The sequence below is a fragment of the Alternaria novae-zelandiae genome (assembly GCF_023758075.1).
Source record: "Alternaria novae-zelandiae strain BMP 2774 chromosome Unknown scaffold_14, whole genome shotgun sequence".
Taxonomy (NCBI): domain Eukaryota; kingdom Fungi; phylum Ascomycota; class Dothideomycetes; order Pleosporales; family Pleosporaceae; genus Alternaria; species Alternaria novae-zelandiae.
In genome coordinates this window covers 710,701-729,649 of record NW_026056974.1, presented here as the reverse complement: position 1 = coordinate 729,649, position 18,949 = coordinate 710,701, and the positions used below count along the sequence as shown (strand labels likewise).

At 46.5% G+C, this 18,949-nt stretch overlaps 4 protein-coding genes across 4 annotated transcripts; 3 read left to right on the top strand and 1 right to left on the bottom strand.

Moving 5' to 3' along the window:
* Positions 1 to 7,670: 7,670 nt before the first annotated feature.
* On the top strand, positions 7,671 to 10,142 carry J4E88_007098 (uncharacterized protein; the record flags this gene model as incomplete). The annotated part of the gene is made up of 2 exons (XM_049400719.1): positions 7,671 to 7,726; positions 7,778 to 10,142. The coding sequence occupies 2 exons, from the start codon at positions 7,671 to 7,673 to the stop codon at positions 10,140 to 10,142; spliced, it is 2,421 nt and encodes an 806-aa protein (XP_049253667.1).
* A 727-nt stretch (positions 10,143 to 10,869) lies between these two features.
* Positions 10,870 to 13,389, top strand: J4E88_007097 (uncharacterized protein; the record flags this gene model as incomplete). The annotated part of the gene is made up of 2 exons (XM_049400718.1): positions 10,870 to 10,955; positions 11,007 to 13,389. 2 exons carry the CDS (start codon positions 10,870 to 10,872, stop codon positions 13,387 to 13,389), a joined length of 2,469 nt encoding a protein of 822 aa, XP_049253666.1.
* A 1,553-nt stretch (positions 13,390 to 14,942) lies between these two features.
* On the top strand, positions 14,943 to 16,567 carry J4E88_007096 (uncharacterized protein; the record flags this gene model as incomplete). The annotated part of the gene is made up of 3 exons (XM_049400717.1): positions 14,943 to 15,316; positions 15,370 to 15,621; positions 15,676 to 16,567. 3 exons carry the CDS (start codon positions 14,943 to 14,945, stop codon positions 16,565 to 16,567), a joined length of 1,518 nt encoding a protein of 505 aa, XP_049253665.1.
* A 132-nt stretch (positions 16,568 to 16,699) lies between these two features.
* Positions 16,700 to 18,109, bottom strand: J4E88_007095 (uncharacterized protein; the record flags this gene model as incomplete). The annotated part of the gene is made up of 1 exon (XM_049400716.1): positions 16,700 to 18,109. The coding sequence occupies one exon, from the start codon at positions 18,107 to 18,109 to the stop codon at positions 16,700 to 16,702; it is 1,410 nt and encodes a 469-aa protein (XP_049253664.1).
* Positions 18,110 to 18,949: the final 840 nt, after the last annotated feature.

The following is an 18,949-nucleotide window of genomic DNA, read 5'->3' as shown; positions in this document are numbered from 1 at the left end:
GTCTATTCGGGCCGTTCCGTCAGCGCCTGATGTCTGTTACAAGGTGTAACACGAAGCTCACTCGATTATCGCACGGTGCATCACTGTACCACCGGCTCTTCTCGTGATGAGTTACTCAGCGGGCATACCCCTACCAGCAACTGTTACAAAGAAGTCACACTAACGCGCTATCCTGCAGTGTCTGCCTAGTCTCCATTCTCCGTCTACAATCTCTCGTCGCGATCTCGAACTCGGCTGATCCTAGTTACGACAACCCGCCTGCAGCGACCTGGAGCTCCGTCGAGACCAACGTCGGCATTATTTGTGCCTGCCTGCCGTTGCTCAGGCCTTTGATCACACATTGGCTTCCAAGGGCGTTCCCGTCAAGACACCGCAGCGCATATTCCCACTCTCGCCTACAAGGCGCTCGTACCTACGGTAGCAGGGGTGGCTTGATTGATTGATTGATATTGGTTTTACGCCTATATGTAACCTCCTAGGGGGCATTCTAGCGGGCACTGCTAAGGAGTTATAGTAGTTGCACACTACCTTGTAGGCCTGTTCTAGGGTAAATTATATACATGTTAAAGGGACAAGAAAGGCCTCTAGGTGCCTTTTATGCCTATTGTGTTTAGCGGCAATACTACTTTTTAGTAGTGTTAAAGCAGCTTACTACTGTATTAGATAAGAATAAATAGAAAATAGCAAACGTAAATGTAAAACAGTAAGGAAATAGTAAATAAAGGTAGATAATAGCAGCTTTTAAGCTGCTAGTACTCTACTAAAAAATGCTAAGGAATTTAGTAGGTCTTAGTAAATTTAAATAAATTTACAGTGCAATTGCGCTGCTGTAGTAGTTTATTACCTTAATAAAGAATACAAATTTATTAGGCTAGCCTATTAAATCTTTAAGATACTTAAGCCTTTCTTTCTATATACTAGAGGAGGCGTTAGAGTGTAGAGGCTAGTATTAAAACTTTAACTAGGTTCTTCTATAGAAGATAATATGTTTAGAGGTCTTAGCTCTACTATATATATACTTTAGAGTTGCATCTTTGTAGTTAAATCTTTAGTAATACTAGGCAAAGTTCTTATATTTAGAGTAGATTATTAGAGCCTTAGCTAGCACGCGCTAGAGCAAAGTTAGTATAGTTAGTAGCTATCTAGTAGCGTAAGACAGTTGCTATTACAAGTACTAAGCAGACAGTTTGCCTCTCTTAGTATTCTACTAGTTTTAGTAGGCGTGTTTTAGTAGGCTCTAGCTAATTAATCTAATGCCTAAATACGTAGAGTTATTTGCTTAACTAACTAGTAGATACAGGTCTTTAGCCTTGTTGTTTGCTATTTAGTCTGCTAGTTTGTTTCTAGAGATACTAGTGTGTCTAGGTGCCTACTATACTTGCACGTTATAAGCATTTATAATACTGTGTATCTGCAAGAACGCCTATTAGAATAATGCTAGTGCTTATTCTTAGATACTCTAAATAACAGAGGTACTATTAATATAGAGTATAATCTTCTAGTAGCTAGGTAGAGTAAGATAGACTACGTGTGTAAGACCTCTATAGGCCTCTATTGCTTCTACGTTAAATACGTAAGAGAGAAGATGTAATAAGCTCTAGCTAGTTGTTAATTTAGTCTAGCCTTAGTAAATAGCATATCTATAGGTTATAGCTCTTTAACCTTTAATTTATTGCTTAGAGCTATCTAAGAAGATAGTTACTATTATTAGGCTAAGAGCCTTCTACTATGCTATAAAAGTAGCTGCAGCTTTAGTTTTAGCCTAGCTAAGAGTAGAGTCTTCTTATAAGCCTAGTAAGAAATGTTAGATATTAGTTAAGGTTAGCCTAGAGATAGTAGGTAGAAGCTAGGCTATCTGTTAGACTTTAGATTAAGAGCGTTAGTAACCTCTAGCGCCTCTACTCTATTAAATAGAGAGTAGCGTAATTCTGTTTACTAGTAGGTAGAAACTATCTATACTTAGCAGGTGCACTAATTATTAGAGCTTAATCTCTTCTAGAGCTACTACTACTAATAGTATAGTAGCCTCTCTTAGTATAATAGCGTTTAGTATAGTTCGCTACGCTAGTAGTATAGCTCTTGTAGCGGTTATTATAGTGTAGTCTATTATAGCTAGGTACTACCTAATGTAGGTACTAACTATAGGCTTACAGAAGGCTCTAATAATTTATAGGTTCTTTATTCTCTCTTTATACTAAGCTTTAGCTCTATAGAATAATAATAGTATAACGTAAGTTGTAACTACTTTGTAAAGAGACGTAGTAGGTAGGCTATAGGCAGTATTTGCGAGACTTTAAAAGTAGTAAGAGATCTTTTAAGCAACTACTACCTGTTTAGCAATATAAGTTTTAAAGGTTAGCTTTCTATTAAACTATACCTCTAGCTAGCGCAAAGCTGCCTAGCTACTATTTACCTTAGAGAGAATAGCGTAAATTTTTTAGTTATTAAGCTAGATAGAAAGAGAAAGCAGGCTCTATTTTCTTATTAGGTAAATTAGCTTAGTCTTCTTAGAGGCAAACGTAATTTTATTTACTACTCTCTATTTGTTAATAAACTTTAAATTAGAGGCTAGTAACGTAGTACTCTTGTCTAGAGAATAGGCAGTTCTGTAGATGTAGATATTGTTAGCATACCTAAAGCGTAATTATTAGTTCTAGTTTAAAAGTTTAGCTAGGTAGAGAGTGTAAAGAACTAGCAATAGTAGTAATTCTTAGAGTGTTCTACAGCGTATAGAGTAGGCTAGAGTAGTAGCGTTTTCTAGCCTTACGCAGATAGTTCTGTTAGATAAAAACTTTTAAATAAGCTTTCTAAGAATTAAAAGCTAGCTTTACTCTTTAAGTTATTAAAGAAACTAATTCTTAAGTAGCGTATTAAATGCCTCTTAAACGTCTATAGTAGCTATAGATACGTACTTATGTCTAGACTAGGCTGTCTCTACGTTATAGATAAAAGAGGTAACTAGATCTATAGCTAAGCGCTTAGGTAGCGCACCTTTGTGCTATAGGCTAAGAATATTATATACTATAGCAATACAGGCTATCTATCTTGCGATAATTTAGTTAAGACTCTTACCTATATATAACGTAAGAGTAATAGGTTTTATTAAGTAGAGAGAGAACTTATCTTTCTTTCTAATCTTTAGAATTATAGCTACCTCTACGTTGCTCTATATATCTCTATAATAGGCCTTAGTAAAATATTCTTAGTAAATAGCGTGCATAAAGTGCTTAACATGCAACTAGCATGCTTTAAGTAATTAAATAGTAATTCTGTTAGACCTAGAGAAGGTGCTAGAGACGCTAATTATACTCTTTTTAACTTCTTCTATTAAAATATAAGTGTTCTAGAGTAAATACTTATTAGGCAACTTATCTATAAAAGGCAGAGGCTTAGAGAGGTTATCTTCTACTAAGAAGTAGTCTAGTATAGCCTTCTGTAGAGTCTTAGCCTTCTCTAAAGGTATAGTAAAAGTTTAGCTATTAATAATTAGTAGAGTGTCTATTTAGTTATATATTATCTTATACTATCTAACTAGCCTATAAAGGTTCTAGTTAGAGGCACAGAAATTAATACAGTGTTGCTAGTACCTTCTCTTAGCCTTTCTAACTCTAGTAAGAAATGCTCTAGTAGCGTTAGAGAGTAGCTCGCTATTAGAGGCTTTGTTTCTAATATAGGCTCTATATAAGGCTTAGCACTTATCTATCTACTAGAGCGCTAAGTAGCCTAATTTACAGGCTAGCTTGCTAGCAACTTTAATAGCGTTATTTATAGCTTTAGTAATGTCTACTATACTATTCTTAATTTGTTATACTATTAGGTCGCGGCTAATAGGCCTAAGGCTAATAAGATTTAGTTTAACTAGCCTAGTAAACTAGAGTAAGTTACAGTTAGAGACGCAATAGTAATACTATTCTAATACCTGTTAGCCGCAGCTAGGTAGAATAGTTACTAAGGTATTATAGTTAGATTCTAAATACAGAGCAGCCTACACTAAAGTTCTAGTAAAGAGAATGTTTAAAAAGAAAACGTTAATAACGTACCTAGCGCGATAAGTAAGCTCTCTAGGTTCTCTAATAAAAGAAAGGTTGTTCTAACTAGCCTAGTAGGCAACCTCTAATCTACTATACGCAGTAATAGACTCTAGCTTAAAGAGTTTATAATAGGCGTTTAGGTTCTCTCTAATAAGACAATTAGAAGAGAGAGTTAAAGAGACTAAGTAGTGTAATATTAAGTTATCTAGAGGTTGTTAGTAGAAATTTAGAATAGAGTACCTGTTAACCTTAACCTATAAGAGGTCTCTGCTAAGATAGAGCTAAATAATATTAGCTTTAAGGCTAGAGACTTTTTAGATATAGGTTAGAACCTATAGGTAGTTACGTTTCTAGGTCTTAGAGTTATTCTAGCTAATTACTAGAGAGAGTATATAGTAGCCTAGGTAGGTAGAAGTCTAGGTACTAGTTATAGTAAAAGGTTCTTAAATACAAATAATATTAATTTTAGCGTTCTAAGCAAGTTAAAGAGTAGAAATATAGTAGAGTAAGCTTCTAGCTACGTTAGACTAGCAGATTTAAAGCTAGCTATTATAGTTCTATAGGTAATCGCTATTATTATTTAAAGGCTGTCTTAACATAAGTTTAAATTAGTACTTATTTTAGTGTCTACATATTCTGTTAAGAAAGAGTTAGTATACTTAGAGTTCTTAGGTCTAAGGCTTTTAGCAAAAAGTTAGCAAAGGCTAAGGTCTTATATTAGCGCTGCTAATCGTTGTAGCCTAGAAGATTCTAGTGCTTTAGACTTGCTTATTAATTTCTGCCTAGGCGCAGTGCCTACAGAATAGCTTCTCTTGTTAGCACTTACTATAGTAGTGCTTTGTACTAAAGAACTAGGTATATTATTAGTAGTAATGTTAATAGGTGTTTCTTTAGAGGTACCTATTAGCAGCGTTGCTATAACTATAGTAGCTACTAATATTGCGCGTTAACTAGACTACCTTATAGTTATTAGCATTCTTTTTATAGAGCGTACTATTTGCCTATTAACTTATAATAGAGCTGCTAGATAGTTAGAGTAGGTAGCCTTGTAGAGGCTATAGCAGTTAGAGCACCTTAGTATATCTTAGTAGCCTTTAATTAGTTCTTTGTATATAGCTACAGGCTTGCTACATCTAGAATAGTAGGCTACCTTTATATAGTTTGTAATCTTATAATACTCTTAATAGCTAGAGTTGTGCAGCAAAATAGGTAGGTTCTTTTAGATTTTCTTTAAATAGTTACTCTAGCTAAATAAGCAGAAAGCGCGAACTAGAGTAGAGAAAGAAATAATCTACGTAATTCTTCTATTCTTCTAGAGGCTGTGCCGCGATAGTTAGACGCTTATAGGTTACACTCTAGTCTATAAGAGTGCCTTATTATAAACTTTAGTTAGGTAGGTAGAAATAAGGCTACCTATAATTAATCTATAGTAGCTATTAACGCCTTAGACTGTATAGTTAACCTAGCGCTTAGAAAGCCTAGCATCTTTGCTCTTAACTACTCTAATTATAAGTTTGCGCAGTTCTTAGTTTATAAGATAAGCTTTAACATCTTTATTATAGAGTGTAATAGTCTAACTAGTTTTTATAGCCTTAGCCTAGAGTATATTAGATAGAGTAATTCTATTTCTAATAGCCTCTATAATAGCCTTGCGTATAGTAAATAGAGAGGCTTATTGCATGCGTGCTACTAGCCTAAGAGTAATAAGAATACAATTATCTATAGGTAGCAGATAGGCTGTAGAGCGTAGTGCTAGCTTTGCTATTAGTGCTGCTTTTGTCTTAGCAGCGCCTCTTTGTAGAGGTGTAGGATTTTTTAGAGTCTTTGCTACTTCTGCCTAGAAGTAGTAGAATAGGCTAGTAGAGGCCTTAGTGTTGCTTCTAGAGGCTAGTAAGAAGTTAAACAACAAGTAAATAGCTTTTAATATCTATTCCTAGAGTTCTCTAGTAATAGAGAGCTAGGCAAGGTTAGTAAAATAATCTAGATAGCTATTAATAGCTGTAGCCAAGTTCTAAATAATGTTATAGCAAGTTTTAGTAGCCTTTTAGTCTACCTAAATGCGCTAGCAAATAGCGTCTAAGATAGCTTAGTGTCTTAATAGCGTGCTCTTACTAATAGAAGCTATAGCGTAATTAAGTTTGCGCTGTTATCTCTTGTTAGAGGCACGTAAATTCCTGTAAGCTAGGCTCTTAGAGTTATCTTGTTAAGTTTAGAGAAGCTACATAAGTATAGCAAACTCTTAGGCGTTGCTACATTAGCTATTCTAAACTGTCTACGCGCAAGCGTAGATGCTTAGTTAGCTAAGGTAGTTAGAGGCTACTACTGCAGATTAATTAGTGCAAAAATATTAGTAAAAAGTTAGAGTCCTAGAATCCTAAAAAGTTAGTGTTCGGTGGCAGCAGGGGTAGCAGCAAGGCGCTGCGCACAAAGAACAACTACGTTCTAGACGTAACGAAGCGTTCAAATAGCTCGAGCGAGAACGCGAGAGACATTCAGGTCGTTACGGACATTCACGTAGAGGTGGATAGTGCCAATAGAAAGAGGCTAAGCGGCTGGAGAACGCCCGCTTCGCAGGCCACCTAGGCGGACAATATTTCCCGCAAGGAAACACAAAGAGAGAACAGCACCAAGATGCTAGTAGACGAAAATCCGCGTGCGTCGAGGTAGATCCGAGACTTTTCTTTTGTTCAGGCCACACACTTTGACATCACTTTGTTACGATACCCCATGACCTACCTACTATTAATAGAGAGTAATTCGACTCTTGTAATGCCCTCACTCTTATATCTTTGTAATTATTCGACTGTTCTCACGACTGTGCGCGTGAGCGTCGCTTTCTCATCCTCAATCGCTACCTACCGGAACCTCGGTCCTGGTGAAGAAGATGCTGTCCCGCACAACTATCCCGTTTCTTTCTACTTTCATTCATGACCAGAGATCTCGGTTCACGCCGTCTTTGTGAGAGTCATGACCTATCCCCTATGCAGGCCGTTCTTCCCACGACGCCTTGTGCTCATTCAATCCCATCTTCCTGGATGGCCAACCGTTCGAACCAAGCCAGTGCTTTCGGGAAGAGAATCATAATGATCCAATGGAAGCTTTTTGGCTCTTGCGCTGATTTCCATTTCGCCCAGATGCTAGGTGTTTGGCGAATATCGTTGATTCTAAGTCGTACAAGCATCAAGCACCTCGCTGAGCGCGTTGATGTACATCTATCGCTGCGCAGGACCACTCTGGGGTCAGCATCTACCTATACTGCCTATAGTGCAGCTTTCCAGAATCTCCACGATATATACCTTGCATCATAAAGAGGAGGCATCGCAAGCGTGAGGAACTTCGCCAAGCCCATACGTGATGGCCGCACAAGCCCATTCACGTGCATTCACTCGCAGGTATGACTAGTGTGGAGCTAGTGTAGCCAGCGCTACAGCTGACACTACTCTCTACTTAACCCAGGGGTACTTTCAGCCTCCGAGCGCTGGGCCACCACCACTTCTCGCAAGCTCGCATTTACTCCACCAGTAACTGCAGCTTTGCACAGCTAACAAGGGCGCCGGTTTCAACTCCACTATCGACGTACAGCCTGTCTGTATGGTATACAGAGCCTGTCTGCACGCCAAAAAGGTACCAGCAGTCATTATGGCGCCCGCTGCTGCGGTCACAAGCGACGGTCGCGCATCATCTGCGCATCCAAGGTCAGTGATTGCCTTCTCCAACTACACGATATATCCCCTAACTCTTCCCAGTGAGCGTGCACGATACGCAGGCCAGGCTATCCAAACGTCCATGTCGTACTGGTCCGCAACTACGTACACATCCGTCGCCCCAAGCACACGGGCGCCGACTATGTCGCGCCACTCATTCGCTGCTTCCGATTCGTCCCAAGTGCGAGCTTTCAACGACTTCCAGTCGCGCGGCCCCCATAACTCACAGCCTGAGTTATTCGGATTGGAGTTCCACGCCGAACATTCCACCACCAAAGGCCCTCAGTGGCTCCAGCAGCGGGCCACGGTCGATGGATGCTCGACCACCGTTAACACTACTGGCCAAACATCGCTCGTTGAGAAGTTCGCTATCTTCGTGGTCTGCGCGTTCTTTGTACTATGGATAGTACGATCTGCCGCTGAGAGTATCTTCACTCTTGTTCCCTTGGTCGGCCTGGTATGGTTGATGTTCGGCGGTTTCCAGATACTTGAGCAGCAACAGCAGTCAGCTCAGCCGTCGCCGATGATAGACGACGACGACGACAGGTCTTGCGGTGTTTGTACTACTGGAGACATCGTGCCCTTGATTGAGGTAATGATGCTCGACCGACAGACCGCTCATGAAGAGTCAAAAGTGCCACAGTGGTTAGCCAGCTTTCGGGATATGTCTGTAGGCAGCGACCAGTGGATGTCGTCGCTTGAGAACGAAGAAAGTTTGTCTCTCGCTGCCGACATCGCACCAAGTGCTCAAGGTCCTACGGGGATATCTCATACTACCGAACCCCAGTGCGAAATCGTTGGAGACGAAGACGTTGTCGGAGACGAAGACACTGTCGAAGCTGCTTGCTCCAGTGGTGACCAGATAGCAGCACTTCAGCGTCAGCATGGCAACCCTGTCTTCAACGACACCGATCAATGGGCCCCGGGTGGTCGACTTTATAACCAACGCATGGCCAATAATCTTGAACCTATCTTTATTGATGGCCATGGTCAGGCATACGAGGATGTCGACGGATGGTTTGGACGACCCACCGAAGCAGATGCGCAGGACATCGCCTTCCTTCTACACGTTTTGGAATCGCATCTTCCGGAAAATCTGAAAGCCGCGATTGGAGCCCAGTCTTTGGATACCCTTATCAAGACGCGGTCACAGAATGGCGAGAATGCCCTCCTCCAGGAACTCGAAAAGTGTTGGTACATCATGTGCCCCGGTACTGTTGTCGCGCCCGGTTCACCCATCAAGACATTGCAGGATATCAAAACCATCATCGAGGGAAACCGGAGAAAATTCACCCCTGCATGTCACTTTGATGTACGCCATTATGTGGGGCTAGATCACCCTTGCCGACCATATCTCACGGAATATGAAGAGATGGCGATCAATGAAGGCATCTCAGACTACAACATGCGTAACTGGGAGATTACCTTCAAACCCTCCTTCATTCGTGAAGTCACGAAGGGCAAGCCAGAGCACGCCTTGCTCGAAAGCTACGAGAGGATTCCCGACTGGATGGAAGACATTGACCAAGGCGGCCTACTTGATCCGAATGCCTTCCACGAGTGTCCATGCGGACAGGTCGCGATGTCAACGCTCGGTAGCTACCGCGACGAAAAGGAGCATAACTACAAGGAGATGAAGGGCTTTGAATCGGCCTTCCCGATTGAAGTCCTCGACGGTAGCGAGCTCCATGACGCCATGGCTGACCTGGTTCAGTTCCCGGATTATCCCGAGCATGCGACACCGCATCGTTCCCAGGAGATTGTACAGAACTGCGAGCTGCACAAAACAATTACCAAGAACATCTTTGTTCTAGTTGACACATCAGTCGAAGACCTGAACGAGCGCATCAGCCATCCTGCTGGTTTACTTCCTGCTCCGGGAATTACATCCTCGTCTTACCCTTCTGGTTTTCAGACTACCATCGGTTTCTCGGAGATTCCGTATCCTCTACTCGCTCCTCGGTGTGAGCACGGTCGCTTGCATCAGGTTGAGTTCACGCCTCAGACGATGGCGAGCAGGATGATGAATGCGAGTCAGATCGGCTGTACACACTGCTTTCCGCACGGCCACATTGTTACCCGATGCCAGGAGTGTCTAGAGCATTGCTATGCCCTGGCTGCGCCGCACGGCATGTGGGCGCAGCTCGACGCCGCATATCATCCAACAGTGGACTTTGCTCAAGAGCAGCACCAGGGTCACGACTTGGCACAGAATGTGCAGTCTAGGCGGGCAAAAGCCTTGATCGCTGGTACTGCGCGCGGTACTCTCCATTCACCCGGTATGTCCTTTCTTGGTCCTCTTGTTAGATCTCCGGCTGACCTCAAACCTGCAGGCCGACAGCAGTATGCCAACTTCCCCATTAACCCAGATTTCGAGGCTGCGATGCAGCGCGCCAACTGGGAATGAGCCTTTGAATTTGCCCGTCTTGGGAGCGAGTTTGTACTATTATCACCCATGTCGTTCCTTTAATCGCTGATTTGATCGAGATCGTGGACGATCTCAAATGTACTCATTCCTCTTGATTTGTTCAGCGTTTGATACCCGGTTTGCTGTTCTATGAACACCATCTCTGTTTGCTCATGTTAGCCATATAATGCGCATATCCGACTTGTATGTTAGCCATATAAATGCGCATACCCAACTCGCAAGTCATCAGTCTTATTAGCTTCAATTCACTCATATACCAAATAATGCCCCATCGCTGTGAACAGTTCGATTCACTTCGCAACTATGCTTAGGCAGTGCAGGCAATTACTTTCACTGGACGATAATGACGGGTTCTCGCGAGCAGCACTGCCCATTTGGATGCCCCGAGTCGTTCATTCACCGTAGTCTGTGCTGCTCCCTGAGCTAGACCCGGGGTGGCTCTTGGCTACGCCTTTGCGACTGAACCCTCGCTCGGTATATATGTCCACGCTCGCGCTGCAGAGTGTACTATACCTCCATCATACCATACCAACCACTTCAACCCATATCAGCTCACAGCACTAATTGTACTCGCCTGGAACTTACCACAATTACACTAAGAAGGCCTTAGCCGTGAAGGTGGGCTATCCACTCCACCGGCACCATCCCCAACCACCCCCTGATACCATTGCCGCAAGCGCTGGTCCAGACGAAGCGCGTCCACGAGATGTCCAGCGGCCTGTCTACCTTCACACCGGCTACGACAAAGGAAGACCCCATTGTGCAGATCGCCAGGCTGTCAGGCGTTCCCGGGTTAGTTTCATCTTTGGTGTTCAATGCAGACCAAGTGCTAAATCACCGCAGTCATACTATGCAGTCACCCAACAAGGTCTTTCCGCCCACTATAATGGTCACGGCACCATCGTCGTTCGCGGATCCGCTCTCGACATCTGCAAACATCGGAAGCGTACTGCGTACCTCCGCGACTTCGAAGCTCCATGTTGAGATGATTGAAGACGACGATGACGAAGACTGCGAGTATCCTGCTTATATCAAGTCGCTGGGTCCGAAATTCCGCGGAGTAGAAGAACTCGTCAGCCATCCCAAAGCAGACAACCATGGCTTTGGCCCGGCGAGCCGCATGGCGTCATCATCTGTAAGCTCCAGTTTCGACTATGAGGGTGAGTTCAAAGACTACAAGTATACCCACGGGATTCTCGAAGAAATGGGCGTTGAATGCGATGACCTGGCTATCATGGCATACACCCTCGCTTACTTCAGTGCCGAGATACCCGATGGTGGCCAAATGATCATGGCATTATTCCATGATGCGTATACGAAACACCAGACGGGCCATCCAGCTTTCCATGGTGACAAAGTCAGCGACGAGGTTCAACAGCACTTCCTGGACCTAGCTTGCGATGTGTCCAAACACAAGCCACACTTGCATCTTCACGCAAGGAAATTCGGATCTGTTGTGGATGAGGAAGAGCCTCGCCTGAACATCGGTAGCTTTGAGCACCCTCGGCAGTTTCCAGCGGTGTGGAACGAAGACTTCGACGAAGTTCCGTTGCCTCTTAGAGAAGAACGTGTCGTTGTTGGACTAGTCCGCTCCGGTACTCAGCGCAAGATCATCTACGAGAAGATGAAAGTGCGCAAAGATGTGCCAGACGACCCAATGGAATTCTCGTCTTGTCAAAAGGGCCTTGAAGCCGCCCGCGCGCTCGCAGAGTATCAGAACGACACTGAGCAGATTTGTCGAGCTACACCAATCCATGACTGCGACCGGCCCCGTTTTGAGGGAGGATTGCCACTAGACGCAGTACCAAAATCAACATGGGGTCACCTTCACGATCTCCCAGGCGAAAACGATGGATTTGTTCAAGGCGTCCTGAATAGACTGGAGAAGCTACGCGCTCACCCGGAACACTACGATCAATTAGTCGCAAACGATTCCCATGAGTATGCGGCCGGCAGTATCCTTGGAGATCGGAAAGGTCTCGAGGAAAGCATGATCGTCGGTCTCTGGAATGACTTGTACCATCAAGACGAGTGTGACACCGACGCGCTACGCCAACAGGGGCTGCTCAATCCCGAGGATGACTTTGGCGACAATCCAGAGTACCTGAAGGCGAAGAAATTGTGGTGGGAGCAGAAGATGGGCATCCGCGGCATTGAAGCCATTGTCCGATACCACATGGAGCACGTGCGCTCACGGCGACGTCCTAATCGAGCGGCATACTTTCTGACCGAGGAAGATGATGCTACTCTTAACTATGGATCACCGGAATACCCAGCATCGCGTGCTGAACCCGAGGAAGTTCCTAAAGAACATCGATTCTACGACGCCCTTCATGACAGCCCAGTGGATTGGACAGCAAAGTCTGAACGCTGGATTCGGCTGTGGCGTCTTTCAGTTAGCGACATTATCGCTCACAACGACTTCGACGAGGAATGTCGCGAGCCGTACGACGCGCTCGTGGAGTATCAAGACAGCCGCGAACCAGGCTGTGAAGCACACGAAGAGCCAGAAGAGTTTGCACGCCCACTACTTGCGGGGCGCCGTGTTCCTACTTTGGCTGCGCTGGAGCGGGAACGCCGCGATTCGGCTGTTGAGCTGAAAAGCATGACTTCTCCTGCTGCCGGGGTTCCACGAGTTCAGCGTACGCACGGCAGCATTCCAGCGGCTCAAATAATGGCCAAAGACAACGCTTCTGTGTTGAACGCTGCAGCTCGTGAGTCAGGGGGTCTCATGGAGCACATCCGGGGAACTCGCGACGAGGAGGTAGATGATGCCGCTGACGCGGTAGCCAGTGCGCCTTCTCCCAAGTTCCTTGAGGCGTTCCTAAAGAAGAAGAAGAAGGTCATCACACCTTCTCCTAAATTTCTCAAAGCATTCTTGAAGAGAAAGGCCTTCATGGGTGCTATCAAGTCTAGCATCCAAGTTCCGCCTGGCATTCTCGCCGACTATTTGGCAGTTGAGGATGAACTTCGAGATCAAGAATCAGGCATTCCCTGTAACTTGATACAACACAATGTACCCGGTCCTGTCCCTATCCAGGGACGCGTCTGGGTAGGCTCATCGAACCCCGAGATGAGCCGTGATCAACGTCGCGAACAGCAGGTCACTGTTCGCGATGGTATAGCTCTGACCCGACCGAGGAATGATGCGGAGAACCGGTTGATGGATTTACTGCATCTGTCTGTCAGCAAGGCTGACTCCATACATCGCCCTCGAAGGGAATGAAGAGTATCCGCTAGCACCGGCCCACAATCGCATCGGCCCAAGTCACTGCGCTTTAGATATACGAGGTATATTTAAGGAAAGACCGCGGGAGGCCTGGACGAGAGGTAGAGGTGTTGGCGTGTTCGCGTTATCGGCGCTGAGCTTATGACGCGCAGCATTCACAGCTGGAGGTTCGAAGAAGGGCTTAGCTCTCCTCCGGGCAAGATTCGGCATCGCGAGACGTGTCATATGCCGCTATACATATGAGCGTCTGGTGAGATAGAGGAGATTGGAGGTATGAGGTGTGATGGACCACGCGATCGAGACGCGTTGGCTGGATATCGCGAAAGCTCGGGCATACTAGGCAATAGGATACGAAAGTCAAATTCGCTGAGGAAGTGTAGCGCTCTGTTTTCCTTCTTTTGCTGTTGTGAGTGCATTTGCATGCGGACCGGAGTGAAGACAGAGTTGTCGCGACTGAGGTTTGGGAGGAGAGCTGACACCTGGGCAATCGCGCTAGCCGTAATAAGCCATGTGATGACGTAGCGTGATTCTGCTGCTTACCCGTAGCCACAAATCAAGCCTTCTCCGCAAAGCTTGACACGCCATCTCATCTCCACTCAGTACGGGTGTGAGTGTCGGTATCCTTTCATTACTCGTCTGCTTTCGCACCCTCTCTGTGTGGGATCCATCACACATGCGCAGCTGCCCTGTGTTGGGGAATGCAGAGTCAAGTCCTACTGCCGCACCTGCCTCCATTTTCAGCTACACTGTTGGTCAATATTGAGGTCTCATCACAGGTCCTTGTTGCCTCCCGCGATGGACTCTGATCCCGGCTCGTTCCGGCACTACATCAAAAACGCGCGGTGTGCATGGGAGCGCTTCGGGAATAGCAGATCAGACTACTGAGTGTGAACTGTGAGTAAGCTAACGCGGTCAGCTCAGAAGCTCGCCGGTGGCTGCAAAGTCACCATTGCTCAAAGGTTCAAATTTGAAGAGCAAAGAAAGCATCTACTTCGATTTTTTCAAACCCAGAAACCACAATGCCTGGGTAGGTACCGAGTCTGTCTCCGAAGAAAGACAATGATGCAAGACTGAGAGCATTACGCGGTCACCATCGTCACGATCAACAAGATGGGAGTAATTCAAGATCCGAGCAAATCAGACCCCTGTCGCGAACTCGTGGTCAGCCTCATGCTCCGCAGCCAATCTTCAGTTAACCTCGAACCACTAGGCCGCCGGCAGTTGGTGGACATCCCCCGAAAAAACCACAACCCCAGCTATAGACAAGACAATATAGCCAGAACGGGCAAGCTTGATCGAATATCTCATGCACGATCCCGTTCATCGCCGCATGCACGCCAGGGCTATGTGTCCGTTACCTTACTATTCTCAATAGTCATGATGTCGCTTCAGGTGACGTATGCCTTGTGGAGTCAGTGGTCAAGGTATTGAGGTGGTACGATTTTACTGTCGCCCAGTTGTGTATAAGAAGGAGGGTAAGCTATCCATCTACCTAGGTATTCTGCAGTTGCACGGTGAGTTGGTACTGCAACGAGCAATTCCTTTTCAAAATGCTTTATTCCTCATCCGCCGCATTCCTCTACTCCCTGGCAGGTCTTGCCAATGGCCTACCTGCACCTGTACCTCAGGCGTCAGGAGTCTCCGGTGGCTCATCAGTGCCAGGCCCTGTCGATCCCTCGCAAGTCCTGAACATGCCGCTACCCTCTTCAGCATCGGGCTCGTTGCGCGGCTCGGATGACTTGCAAGGGTACAACCCGGCAAACCCAGTCGACATGAAGTCTACAGTCATTCCACCTGAGGACTTCGAACTCGCATCTGGGCAATCAGAAGACGAGGATTTGGGATTGTATATCGATCTCACGAATGTGAAGAACCCACAGCCGATCCGCGGAGGTACTACAGGACCAACTGAACCTGGTCCACGGTAAGTTCTTGGATATATTCAAAGTCTGTACTGTGGCTGATACGTTGATGCAGTACCCCAGCGTATGATCGTCTGAATAGCGACATCTACGCTCCACCCGGCTCCGATATGGGAGAAGTAAGCAATGCGAAATGGCCATTTGGTCTCAGCCATAACCGGCACGGCCTCGCAGGAGCAGGATGGGCGCGATCCCAAAACACCGATCAACTACCATCTTCCGTCGCCATGGCAGGAACAAACATGCGACTAAGCCCCCACGCCTACCGCGAGCTCCACTGGCACAAGCAAGGAGAATGGGCATACATGTACACCCCTCCTCCAACCCAACCACCTAACAAAGCTAACCAAACAATCCCCAGGTTGAACGGCAGCGTACGCATCGCCTCCATGAACGAAGCAGGCCAAACCTTCGTCGACGACGTCCAAGAAGGCGACGTCTGGTTCTTCCCCCCAGGAATCCCACATTCCATCCAAGCCTTCGAAAACGGCTGCGAATTCCTGCTCATCTTCAACGACGGTTCCTTCAGCGAAGAAAACACATTCCTCCTCTCCGAACTCATGCTACGGAACCCAGAATCCGTGGTAGCCAAGAACTTTCGTACGTCGGTCAAAACAGTGCAGAACATGCCTCAAGAACAGTTGTGGATCTTCCCCGGTACCCCCGCGCCGAAAGATATATCGGAGCAAAATGTAACAGGCCCCGCGGGCGTAATACCAAAAGAAGGCGCATACTCCTACCACTGGAGCCAACAAGCCCCCGCCCGCGTCCCCGGCGGCACCATCAAGATCCTCGACCCCTCCACCTTCCCCATCGCATCCACCTTCTCCGCGGCCCTCATCACCGTCGAACCCGGCGCCATGCGCGAAATGCACTGGCACACCACCTCAGACGAATGGTCCTACTTCATCGCCGGCTCCGCCCGCCTCACCGTCTACGAAGCACCCGCCGCATCCCGCACATTCGACTTTACGGCTGGGGATGTGGGCTATGTGCCTGTACCTAATGCGCATTACCTTGAGAATACGGGGGACGAGACGTTGGTTTATCTGGAGGTGTTGCAGAGTAGTCAGTATAGTGATATTAGTGTTAATCAGTGGTTGGGGATTATGCCGAGGCAGATTGTTAAGGATCATCTCAACGTCAATGATCAGTTCCTGGATTCGCTGACTAAGGATCACGATTTCGTTGTTCAGGGGAATAGGGATTTGGGGACGACGGATTTTACGCCGGGGGAGCATGGGGGTGCTTAGGGGGTAGATGGGTGGTGTGCAGATGGAACCTGGGATAGGTAGTGCCTTGTAGCCTCGTACCTAACAATGTAATACATGTAACAATATCCTTCCACATCACCTCCCACCCATTGCCCATCTCTTCCCACCCATCTACCCCAACCTCTCCCTACACAACCCCACCGCCACATCCGCCGTCGCCCCATCAAAGAAATCATTAAGTATCACAACAACCCCCTCCTCCCCCATCAATTTCCTGCCCACCTCCCCCTTCAACAACGGCAGAATCTTATGATCACACACCGGCTTCGTCGCTAGAATCGGACTCGTACTAACATCCGAATCAAGCACACTAGCAATAATCACATCCCTGATATTCGTTGCCGTAGCTTGACACTGTAGCAAGGTGATGGGATGGCCCCTTGGTGGGTCTTCACACATGGAAGACAGTTTCTCGACCATGGAGTCCCCAGTTAGCGTAGCATTTGCAGCGTCGTCGTAGTTGGAGGCTTGGCCGCAATCCTTTAGGATGATAAGCCGGATATTTGACTCGCGAAGATCGTGAATGGATTTGTGCATCATATCCTCCTGATTCCCCGCTCTAAGATCTCTATCGCGAAGGATATCGTTGAGCGCATCTCGTAGTTCGTCGTCGTTAGGCCGGGGACAGTCGCCCGGCACGCCATCCCATCGGTTATGCACAACGATGATCTCGTCTTTGTGATCGACTAGGAAACGCGTTATGTGATCCAGTAACACGCGATACGGCATCCCTGGTATGGCGCCATGTTGGAAATACCATGTATCATCCAAGGGACTGACTTTCTGCATCTGACGATGGCATTTCGCGGGGCGGAACTCGAAGTATCGAGCCCCGATCTTGAGGATGGTGTCGAGAGTGTCTTTTTGGGTTATGGCTAGTGCGCGGATGATGTCTGGTGCGATCCGGTTTATGGCGCCGTCGCCGACTTTGTTGATGATGGTGAGGGCGTGGGGGAGACTGCGGCCGAGGACCTCTTTTATAATGCCTGTGCCGGCGTTTTTGAGGAGGGAGAGACTGCTCGACATGTTGTTCATGCCGATGTCGTGGGCGGAGGGGAGGACCATCTTGTGGAAGGGGCGGTTGGACTTGTTTGAGCCTTGGGGTATGATGTCGCGCATCCAGTTCTCGTAGTTCTTTGTGACGGTCACGTAGCATTGGTGTTGTTTTGGTAGCTCGGCTAGACCTGGTCCGGCATCGTAGAACCCGTATGAGATTATGAGGTCGTTGGCGAAGATGCTGGGTGTTTGTTCCATGTTGACCATTGAGCCGTCTTCTAACTTGCCCGTCATGCTGTTGATTGCGACCCATTGTTTTGTGAGCTCGCGGTCATCCTGGCGAACAATAAATTCAAAGTTTCCGGTGAACTTGAAATGGGGCAAGTTGGATGACTCTACTTCGAGATGATCGTGGAGGAATTGGTGTTGATCGCCTCTCTTGACATTCCCCTTTGGCACCGTGTACTCAACTTCGACTCCATCCACTGCGATGTAGGTGAAACATCTTACACCCTTGGAAGGCATTTCCAACTCTTGTTCTTCTCTTTCCAATAGTGTTGTAGATGTATTGTTCGCACTAGATCAATCTAAACCTTTAGCGGGTCTATGCTGGGAGGATCAGAGATGTGCAACATGTTGAGCTAGGGAAGCGGGGCATCATCTCATATAGCACAACAGCGGGCGATCCGTCAGCCACGCGTTTTCAGCTCTGTCTAGACTCTACGGGTCGTTAGCGGTGGCTTAGCTGTGGTGTTGAAGTGGGGGAAGCCGCTGGGCGCACCAATTAGGCCCAGCAGCCATGGCACGCTACTCGGGCCGACGCCAACCTTGTAGAGCTGGTAGCTCATTGACGACTATTTTTGTAGTTATAGAAAAAGTCTGGGTTCAGCAGATCAGAAAACGGGGAGCTTTCATTCTTTTGGCTGCACATCACTAATGGCGGTCCCGTGCATGATGACTGTTGAGCTACCCTGAACCTCTGCCGGCCATAGGTAACACAAGGTAGTTTTTTGCCTTTGATTTGATGAAGTCAATCAAATGAACATTGAGTTCAGACGTATCAAGGATACGCTGACTTGTTGTGACGGTATCGACACGAACGACAGGAGAATTCCGAATACTTGTCATACCGTCGATACAGCTTGACGCCGCTGCCAATGAGCCAAGCGGAGTATTGTATATACATCTGATGATCGACCGGAATGAGCCTAAAAGGAACCTTGGACACTCCAAGTTCACCCGAAACGGGGTACATGTTGGGACTGGGCAGTCTTTTCTTGACGCCAGGTGAGAACTTAGATGTCTTCAGGCTATTTTCAGATGCACAGGTGAAATAGTAAGGCCATAAAGCTCACCCAGCTCTTA